An 11,191-nucleotide genomic window follows, 5' to 3' on the forward strand; every position below is an offset into this window, starting at 1 on the left:
GCGTGAAAATTTTAATTAGTAGTGGTACAGCTACCGTTTGCTTTCCTTCGAAGTTACTGCTAACCGAGCAGCGAAGTGTGCCCTCCAGATGCGAACCATGCACCATAAATTAGTCCATAGTCTTCCTGGTCTTTTCGTGGAATTGAAGAATGGCAGTAAAATGGAGTAAAATTACGGCAGTCTGAAAAAGCTAAAGGGACGATTACTAGAATTAACCTGTTATTTTACCCTGACAAAAAGTGCGGAAGGTGATTTCCAGTTTGCTTTTACTGTATCACCAATGTTAATTACGCAGAACTACCGCATACCTCACATAACTGTATCAAACGTTTTGAGTCAATTACAACGGGCTAACAAAGAAAATCCGGAAGAAAATATTCAGCAACCGAATTAATCCATTTTAATGTTTTGGTAGCCTACGTAATATGCTGTCCCAGCACGAATGCTTAGCATTTTATACAACGAATACTAAAGCAAAAAAAGAACAGAAGAGCACACGTTATAATTCCAAGATGTTGGCAGGCTATAACCAAAACTAGGCTACTGCGCCGCATAACATACAAGTTTGATTTGAAGTTATTATGAAAATAAATTGGTTTGCAGCTGCATATTTTTAAACATGGTGGCTGAAAACAAACACAAAAAATGCTGCGAGTACTCGACCAATAAGAAATGTTCAGCGCTGCAAGCTCCACCCAAAAGGTTCCTGTACTTTCGGAAAGTACTACCCTCCGAGCAGGAACTTTTTGGGGGGTAAAATTAAGCCCCCGGAACTAAATTTAGTAAACCTGCGGTGGAAACGCACTGAGTTCCTCAAAAGGTTCCTAGTTCTGGGGTAAAGTTCCTGCGGTGGAAACGCGGCTTATGATACAAAGTACAGTAAGTGCTGGATGGAGGTACATATAACATGAACGTGGGACAGGAGGTACATGTGTAGCATGAAAGAGGTGGATTTAAGTGATAAAAAATGATCCCAGATTGGGAGTGCCCTGCAGAGTGGTGATAGTTAGTTAGTCCAGGTACTGTATAGTCTGAAGAGATGTCTTCTGACCATGGTGGAAGATGGGGAATGAGGGAGCTCTCCAAAAGGACAGCATTTGACTGAAATACAGGGCTTAGTCAAAAAGAGAGAATTGGTAAATGAAGAATATTTGTTTTGTGGATTTCCAGAGGGTACCACCATCAGTATAATTAGCATCTGGATGTAGAATATAGCTGGGAAAAAGACACACAATATTTCAATTTGGATAGGTTTAACAACATAATGAAAAGAACAGACCATTTATCCCAACAATGCTCAATAATGCTGAATAAATTCTTCCTAATGTCTGTACAGAATTTACCATTTTATTAACAGAACTCAACCTGAAAAATCTCTTGTAGTGCACTTTGTTGATACCCTTTATTAATTTAAAAGCCTCAATCAAATCACCCCTAAGACTCCATTTACTAAGCTTGCGGAGGTTAAGCATCTTAAGTCTTTGCTCATAGCTTTTATCTTTCATACCAGGAATCACTTTGGTTGCTCTTCTTTGAACCTTTCCCAGAGCCTCTATATCTTTCTTGTAGTACAGTCCCCAGAACTGTACACAATACTCCAAGTGTGGTCTAACAAATGTATAAGATAAGCATAATTTCCTTAGATTTATACTCAATACTTTTGGCTATATATCCCAGCATCCTTTTGGCCTTTTTAAAAAATTTTTACAGCTGCAGCAAGATTGGCGAGATAAGATGTGAAGTCTGGCATAGACAGAGAAGCAATAACTGTGAAAGGGGTGATATAGTGGCTAACGTGGATGCTTTAAGGCTGTCAAAAGTGCCACGAAATTGAGTTCGAATATTAGCTTTTGTAATTAGTTAGCATTTGAATATCATTTGCCTATAATTCACAAAAATAAGCTGTTTATTGTCGGGCGCAATATGCACGTGACACTCCCTTTAAACTGGCCTGCACATTATTTTCCACAAGCGGGCGGTAGAATAGAGGACATCGGTGAACTTTCATACTAGGTTACTACATCTGGGGCCTCATTTATAAAACGTATTTTGGATCAACTGCGTGGCGCCAATGTAGAAAATCGCGTCCAAATAGTGATTTAGAAAATTTCAACATGACTCGACTTGACGGTGGAAACGGTTGTGACTCTACGTCAGGTCTTCATTTGACGTATGCTCGCAAGTTCATTTTATAAATGAGCCCCCAGCAGTTTCTATAGCCTAATGCGCAAATGAATAAAGCACTTTCTCGTGGATGTAATTTGCCACAACTCGGCATTTATTAATCACAATAATAAGGAAATGATTGTTTATAGGAAATCCTTGTTTATTTCTTAACACAAAAACGATTCAAACGGATACACCAGACTTGCTCTGCAAAGCTTGCACGTAACTCTTTCCTTGTCCTTGACCTCACCATTTATGGCCAAGAAGCCGAAAAATTCCCAAACAGGGCTTCTACAACCAGCTAGTGGGACCAACTCCTCCGATGCTGCTGCCATTTCCACCGTTAGTATTCAATATTTTTGATGTGACAGAGGACGTAACGTTAGCACAGGAAATGAACTTTGCGTGCATGAACATGATTCGCGCATGAAATTAAAGCCTGTATATTTATGTTAATTACAAAACGCGGAATCCAAAACGCGGGACCAAAACTAATATTCGAATGCTCAAATTTAGGTTCGAACTCGAGATTTTCGAATAGTTTTCGAACTTCTAATATTTTTTGACAGCACTAGGGTGCTTGTCAAACTTTTCACTCTCATTCAGGTTTTTCAGTAACAGTGTGCTCAAAAAACTTCCATCACAATGGAAAGCCTAATGCATCAGGTTATAAAAGGAATTCCATGTGCTACACTAAGCATATTTTGATGAAAAGATAAGGTCAAACTGTCGCTTTGGATAAAAGCATCTGCAAAATAAACCTAATCAGTTTTATCAATGGCTTTATCTAGTCTTCATAAACAAATATTTTCAAAAACTGCTCTCACTCTTCCCAACATGCCGTTCTAATTTAAATCTCTCTAATTTAACCAGTGCCTCATTTCCTCCTGGGTCTTAGGGAGGTTCACTGTATATCAGCAGTACAGCACCTTGCATCAATACCCTTCTCTTCTTGGCAGTACTTCAGTCTTGTACTTGCTTTTCCACATGTTCAAACCCTGTGGTGCTACATGCTAGTTTTTGTATCTCTGACATGTTTATTTGTTTATTTAGTTTATTTGTTTTTATTTAATGTATCCTTTATTTGGTCCCTTTGAGATGCCATATATCTTCCACCAGGGAGTCCTGGCCAAGATGCCAGCAGAAGTAAAGTTTCACGTTAAAAAAGAAAAGAAAGACATTTTCACATGGTGATATAAAATAAATAATGTAAAACTTAAAAAATTAAACACAGGGAAGTATTTGATAAGAGAAGCATGTAATCCATACCAATGATTCTTTTCAAATACTTCTGTGTTTAATCAACAAGTTTCCTTCAAAGAAGTGTGGGAAAGGTTTACGGGTATTCAAATGAGGAAGTACATCTACATCTGTCATTCCTTGCCCAAGGTGCATGTCTGTGCTTACATAGAAAGAATGGTATTCCATTATGTTACAGGAATTTAGCAAACGCTGTTATTGATACTAAAAAAAAATAAAAAAATTGAAGTATATACTGAAGCAATTCAGCGTAAGTACTGTGCTCAAGTATACAACAGCAGTGTCCTATGAGGGAATTGAACCTGCAACCCATTATACTACACTGCTGCCCAATTTACCAAGCTTGGTGTATACCTTGGGTACATTTGAAAGAATCCACTAGTCCAGTCCACCAGTCCACTTTCTTAAAAGGGATGAAGCTGCATGCATAACCACAGTCTAATAGTAAAATCCAACTTTCCATCCAGCCATATGCTTTTCATCAAGCCATATTTATAAGAGATGACTCTTTCTTGATACGTACAAGCACTACATGGCCAAAAGTATGTGGACACCTCACATCTAACGTTTCATCCAGAGTAACTGGAACTAACCCAAACCCTAACCCAAACCATATAAAACATTCATCCATCCATCCATTATCTATACCTGCTTATCCTGGGTTGCGGGGGGGGTGTGCTGGAGCCTGTCCCAGCGTGCATTGGACAAGAGGCAGGATTGCACCCCGGACAGGCCCCCAATCTATTGCAGGGCACATCCATCATTCACTCATACACTCACACCTATGGGCAATTTAGAGTCTCCATTTAGCTTTGGACTTGGAGGAAATCGGAGTACCCAAGGGAAACCCATGCTGCCCACCATGAAAAACAGCCCAATCAAATTTTCATCCTTCACATTTTGGAACGTTCAGCTGTCTTTTGGTTTTTCAACTTTGATTTGTTTTTTTCTTGGGAGTATTTGGGAGAAGCGAGCTATTATGTGGTATTGTCCTTTATCCGTTTCATTTGTCATTTAGATTAGATGTTGAATATTTGTTCTCGGCACATAATAAATTTCTTCACTTTAATCTGAGAGTTGTACATTTTGATAAAGGTTGTTCCAACAGGTTACCCTGCCTTTCAGCAAAATTTGGTGATTTAATTGATAATTAATATCTTTAATAATAATGACCAATTTAAATCAAAATAGTATATTTTACATGCTGGATAGGTGAGAAGTTAGCCATTAAAACTGCTGGATTCAGAACATAAACATATTTTACTCAATCCTCACTGTCCTGTCAATACGAACTAGCTATGGTGGTTTCTTAGAAGCCAAGTTATAAGTACTGTATGTGTGAAGCTGCAAAAGAGTTAGAAAGGAAGATTCAGATGAGGTGAAAACTTAATGGTTTATTAATAAACAATCATTGGATAAGTCTCTGAGAACAAATATGGACACATTTAATACTTATAGCAATAAACAAGATAACATGCTGGCTAACGCCGGGCACCCACCGCACGCGCCGCGTAAGCGTCGCGTAAACAGCAGGGCGAAGCAGCACGGCGCGACGCGTAGGGTGTCTCCACTGGTTCCGTTTGTGTCGCGCAAAGGCTTGCGTAAAAGCTATATATTCCTAGTAGCTCTCGCAGTCTACAGTGGGATTACATCGTGTATTTCATGTTTGTTCAGGACTGTTGATTATGGGTTAAGTGAATACTTTGGCGAGAGACCTTTTTCAGTTTGTTAATTTGGTAATATTTCGTTAACTTGTAAATACGTGAGAAAGTAAACGCTTTCAAGAATTACCATAAACTTAAATCGCAACGTAGCCTGCATAACAATCAATCTCAAACTGTATTAATTTATTTGCTTGGTTAACAAGCGTGCCAATTTCATGAAGAATATGTAATGATCATAATAATAATAAATAATCCGTAATCAACCATTGGGAATTCCCGTGTTGTCTTGTCATTCACGTCAAAACATTTATAGGATCATATTTAGTAAAATCAGCTAATCATGAAAAAGACAGTAACAGTTTAATCTTGAAGAGATATGAACACCACAACGCCATGAACACCGGAAGCTTTGAAGTACAAGTGCGATAGGCTACGTCTTTCTGTGGTGTATTTTCAAATTTACCCCACCCCCTCCGCAAAATAAGACAGCGAAACTAAGTTTGCCTTTTCCCCAGGTTCCAGTTATTTATTTATTTATTTTTACAAAACGAAAAGGCTTGTATTTTTTTTTTTGGTGCTTATAAAATATCTGGGAGGTAACTAGGGACACACCCCCAGTAATATAAGGATGAAATATAAATCAGAGCATGTATACCTAGCATTTTAGAGCATATTTCTGTGTATAAACAGGCCATCGTGACGCGCGACAAGCCGAAAAAATAGAACTGAAGCGAAAAACTACGCTTCAGTTCGCTTGTGTCGCGCGAGCTTCGCAGCCGGTACGCGACGCGTTCGCATCTGGTGGAGACGACGTCGCCCGCTGCCGTTGTAATAACAGTACTTCAACTACGCTTCAGTTACGCGCGTAATACGCGCGTAGTGCGCTCGCGGCCGATACGCGTGCGGTGGGTGCCCGGCTTAAGGCTAATGAACAGGAAACAGTTCCTTGGGTATTTCCTGGAATGAACCAAAAGCGAAAAAAACAAACAAATCATACTTCAATGACAATGAGCAAACAAGGCAGAGAATGCTAAAGGATTTGATAAAATGCAAATTAATCGTTTGTTCATGTTTAAAAAAACATCTTGTCAATACCTCCGTTTGTTCTTTTTGTTCAGGTTAGTTAGTACATTAACTCATGCTAGCTAATGGAACCTTATCGTATATATTTACCTTTGGTTCCTCTCACAGTAAGACTTCACTTAGTTAAAAAACTGGCTAACAGTGACAGTACATGACTTACAGATCCCCATTCATTATATCCCATAAACAACAGGCTAACAGTGACAGTTCTGCAGGGGTTACAGATCCCAATTCATTAAATCCCATAAACAACAGGCTAAGAGTGGCAATAGGTTTCAAACCAAAATACCAATAAGTTCCTGGGAAAAACAGTGCTGCCATCGGTATCTACACCACAGTATTCATTATGCCCACATTAATTAATTTTAACATAACTGAAAGGTGTAAAAAAAAATTGATTGTAAAAACTAAATATTTCCATAAAGAGATTTCTATTAAAAAAAAAAAAAACAGCAGTTAGCCAATAATACATTTCTTGCTGATGTAATTCGATTAAGCTATTTCCATTGTTTGTTTACTCCTTACACTCTGTGCGATCCAGTCTTGACGGACTGGTTAAAACGCCCCAAAGTGTGCTCACTTAAAAACAAAAAATGTACGAAAATAAAACTGAATGCAATTTATGTCAAACGGTTGTCGCGTGTTAGGGAGGTAATACCAGCTCTCTAATGAAGCACTCACAAGCACGTCATAAGCACAAAGCAGTGCTGTGTTTTGACTGATAAAAGTATCGATAAAGTACATAAACGATAAACGATATTGATGGCAGCAGTATCAGTAAAACTATCACAATACCCACTTGAATTGGACAGTTGGCTTCAGAAATGTGACCAAACTAAACTACTTCAAGATTTTTACGCTTAATGAAACCCGTGAACATCCTCCGTAAACGTCTCGTATAAATACATAGAGCCCCCCCCGGCCTCTTGTGTTGCGGTTGTGCTCTGTTCAAATCAGCAATACAGGTCCATGGATTTTTCTGATCCTCAGTCACACACCACTTGGAATGATCTCGTCCATTGCGCCATGAAACCTTCTGGCCCATTTTAAGCATCTCTATTTTAAGAATAGTGGAAACTCTCCATCTGTCTGGACAGTCTCCTGTCCCCTCTGAACAGCCTACCGTCCCCTCCTCCAGACTGTCTTCCCTCCTCCCCTCTTCCATACAGTTACCGGTCCCCTCTGAACAGCCTCCCGTCCCCTCTTCAGGGAAGTCTGACTCCTTATCTTCTGCGTTTCCCCTCCAGGTCTGGGCAGCCAGGTTACTCTTCAGGTTCTTGGCAATAAGAGGATAAATATCTGTGCCTGCAACATGAGTAAAAACACAACATACAGAGCACAGTTACAATCGACTAAAACAAACAACAAAAAAAAAAAAAGATCCAGAAAATGAGCAAAAAGAAGTGAAGAAATTAATGGAAGCAAGATGAAAAAAAAAGTTTTGACGACATTGTTTGAGTGCCATATTGTCTGTCTGGAATGGGTTAGTATCTCAATGAGTTCTTAAGTATTTGGACTTAAGACTGAGTTGGGTTGGATACATCCCCTTTAAGACAGAGTTCTTGATTCACTGGTTGGACTTAACACTGCGTGGTAGGTTCCTTATTCATTCATAGCCTATTCAGTTCACCTTTGTCAGAAACGATCAGGGTGTGTAACTGAAATCAGCATCTTTGGTTTCAGTAGAGAAACTCTGAAAGTGCAGCAGGCCAACGTTGAGACTAGAGACCTCCTAATTACACACCAAAGTGTCTGTATTATGTCTGAATTTGTATTTAGTATTTGTTGTTTTTAATGTACCTGCCCGGGGACTACAGTTGAAAATTAGCCATGCTGGCTAAACTGGCACATTTACAGAAATGTTTATTAATGTGCACTGTCCCTGTAAAAATAAACGGAATAAAGTTGATTTAGAGTGCTGAATCCTAGACACATCAAACTTCAGTTACCCTCACAACACCCAAAAGCAATCACAGAATGAATCTTCGGCTGATTTTAAATGTGAGCACTCATCAAAGGAAGGTACACAGACAGTCACACCTAAACACATGGGATATTGCTGTTCTGGCATTGCCATAGCCAGGGAAAGCTTTCTGAACAAAAAACAACATTGTAACTGTAACATTTTAAACCTTAAAGGCATACTGTGCAGAATGTTTAGTCTTACTGTGGTTCTGTGTTTACAACCAAGATTGTCTCCACCTCCATTCTCAACATCACCCACCCACCTCTGTTTTCATATTTTATATGCATTTTCATACCATTTTCATTTCTTGATAGCTGTCACCATCACAGAAAAGCAATTCCAAGGTTGACTCTGGTTTTTGAAGGAGCCCTGTCGGCTTGTTGTTTCACTTCATTGTATTTGTGCTTCTTCACCTCCACCACCGCAGTAGCTAGCTAGTTACAAACGTTGCACTGAAACCTGATCCCACCCCACAGGCTCTGTAGCCACACCCACCCCTTAGTTCCAGTGAGGTAAATCTTAATGCTACAGCATACAGTAACCTTCTAGACAATTCCGTGATTCCCCAACAGTTTGGGGTTGGCCTGCTTTCAGTTTTCCTGTTTTAACATGACAATACCCCCAGGCCCACAGCGAGGTCCATATAGAAACGGTTTTGTTGAGAGTGGTGTGGAAGAATGTGTCTAGCCTGCGCAGAGCCCTGACCTCAACCCCCAACCCCATCCAACACCTTTGTGATCAATTGGAAAGCCAACTGCGAGCCAGGCCAAATCGCCAAATCAGTGCCTGACCTCACAAATGCTCACAAAGGCTGAATGGAAGCAAATCCCTGCAGTGCACCAAGATCTAGTATAAAGCCATCTCAGAAGAGTAGAGGTTGTTATAGCTGCAAAGGGTGGACCAACCACATATTAATGCCTATAACTTTGGATGAGATGTTGGATGTCAGGTGTCCACATACCATTTGGCAATGTAGTGTATATTTAACCTTGCACAATAATATTTTATGGACTACTTTAGGTTAGGCATTTTAAATAACATGCAGAAATCTCACCATTGCATGAACTTGAGCTGTATTTAGCAAAACTTCTGAACGTTTGACCAGCTGATGATGTCAACACCTGGGCCAGGAAAGGTCTTTGGTTTGGATTGATGTCTTCTTTATTTACAACACGGCGGAGCTCTCGATGAAAGTTATTTGGAATGTAATGATCAAATGGGAAAGCTCTGATGTTCAGGAGGTGTTCACCTGAAAACAGTAAAACATGGGAGATATTTAACATTCAATTCAACCAGTGTAAAGACTTATAATACATTCTCCATATGAAGACTTAACTGAGCACATTACCTATTTTGTCAAATTGGCTGTAGGCAAATGTTACACAGATAAAAATCTGAGCATTTCTTGTTCCAGATTCAGGCCAGAATATGCCTTGTTTTCTGTCGTAGGGGAACTTTGGTGTGCTGTGTAGCAGCCAGACCCCAGTTGTTTTATCCATCATCACAACCCCTAGGGAATATGAACAGTTAGCCAGTATTTCAACAAACAGCAGATCTTCTGAATCAGGTTCATACAAATGTCTACCTTCTCTGTTTGAACATTATGAGTATTCTGTATTAAAATAGATTCCCTTAAAGGATGACGCTTTCACTACCTACCTTTACTGTGGCCAAAAGCCTTGGGTGCTTTCGTGTTTGGAGGCTGATCGTTATAGGAAATAAATCCAAAGTCTGATGTCTATGAATGATTTGGAAGGAAAAGAAAATCCAAATAACAGTAGTTCATTAATTTAATGGATCCCGTCTCCCATTTTCACAACATTTTCACAACATTAACTTCCAAAGACAAAATATTTTCATTATCAACTTCAGAGAGAGGACAGCGAAGCCTGTGCTATGTATGTGGGAGATAAGATCTAGCATATTTGTGTTGTGTGTTTTGGATTAGGTTTATCTTTAGCTGATTTGATACAAATGATAAAACACTGAAAAAAAAACTGGGAAGGAAACCCTCGCAGGCCTTAAAAAATAGAAAAAGAAAAATGAAGAGAAATACAGCTGCAAGCAGTGATTCCCAAGATCCAAGCAGCATCCTCAGCATAACGCCACCATGTGGTTTGATTAAGCCTCTGGGGCTGGAGTCTTGAACTATCAATACACATAACATGTTTACACATAACACATTTCATAACTTTATGCCAGTTTTGGAACTACTAGAAGTTTTGCGAGGAGGGACTTCTGACGTTGTCAAGCCTCAAAGTAAAAAAATTGCAGGAGTTATGATTGTTTAATAATCACAGTTTTTGCAGACTATTATAGCATCACAAATTGGCCAATTGCCATAAAATTTGATATTGGGTTACTGGGTGCCACCTTCTAGTAATATGGTTTCAGTTTCATAAGAATCAGCCAAGCGGTTATGGAATAACTCAGAAGTTTAGATGAGTAAATCCAATACGCAGATACCTATGTTCTTAATGAGGGCTTTTGTCATTGTAGCAAATCTATGCAGAGATTTTATTTCTTTTTTATATTTGGACCTCTATAGTGCCATGATATGATTATACTGGGCTAAAACCTTATGACTGTAGTCCTGAGATAACTGTCAGTGTACATATCAAGTTTTAAACTTTATGTCAAATAGTTTTGGAATTTATTAGCATTTTTGTGAAAAGCTATGCCCACTGGACTTTACAGGTCCAAGAGGCAAATTTGTTCCTCATGAGGAGAGAGGCATGTACACCAACTTCTATGGGCAAATGGGGTACAGGGGCCAGACTCCTGAACATCTAAAATATTTCCACACGCCCTTCAGTGACACCAGTTGCTCAATCCGTCCCATTCTGTACTTTAAAGGATCGAAGAGTTCAGCCATCCCAACAAACCTACCAGGTTTGTTTTGGTTATTTTGAGCAATTCATACCAAATCACGGTTATTTGAGGTGAAATGGAAGCAATAATAATAATAATAACAACAATAGCAATAATAATAATAATCCTAAGAAAAACAACAGGGTTCCAGCGGCTTTGCTGTTGGACCCCTAATTAAACT

General features: G+C 39.2%; 1 protein-coding gene across 1 annotated transcript; it reads right to left on the minus strand.

The window, feature by feature from the left end:
* Positions 1 to 6,618: 6,618 nt before the first annotated feature.
* LOC135249083 (plancitoxin-1-like) lies at positions 6,619 to 10,827 on the minus strand. Its single transcript, XM_064324357.1, has 4 exons — positions 9,799 to 10,827; positions 9,488 to 9,649; positions 9,194 to 9,388; positions 6,619 to 7,478 (listed from the first exon to the last, which is right to left on the minus strand). Exons 2-4 carry the CDS (start codon positions 9,639 to 9,641, stop codon positions 7,009 to 7,011), a joined length of 819 nt encoding a protein of 272 aa, XP_064180427.1. The 5' UTR covers positions 9,642 to 9,649; positions 9,799 to 10,827; the 3' UTR covers positions 6,619 to 7,008.
* Positions 10,828 to 11,191: the final 364 nt, after the last annotated feature.

The sequence above is a fragment of the Anguilla rostrata genome, chromosome 2 (genome assembly GCF_018555375.3).
Source record: "Anguilla rostrata isolate EN2019 chromosome 2, ASM1855537v3, whole genome shotgun sequence".
Classification (NCBI taxonomy): domain Eukaryota; kingdom Metazoa; phylum Chordata; class Actinopteri; order Anguilliformes; family Anguillidae; genus Anguilla; species Anguilla rostrata.

What these genes read in the sequence shown, in the direction of transcription:
- LOC135249083 (XM_064324357.1), bottom strand. Translation starts at nt 9,641, where the DNA reads ATGATGGATAAAACAACTGGGGTCTGGCTGCTACACAGCACACCAAAG. An exon ending in CAGCCAATTTGACAAAATAG is followed by an intron (nt 9,389 to 9,487) that starts GTAATGTGCTCA and finishes TACTGTTTTCAG; the next exon opens with GTGAACACCTCCTGAACATC. An exon ending in CAGCTCAAGTTCATGCAATG is followed by an intron (nt 7,479 to 9,193) that starts GTGAGATTTCTG and finishes CTCATGTTGCAG; the next exon opens with GCACAGATATTTATCCTCTT.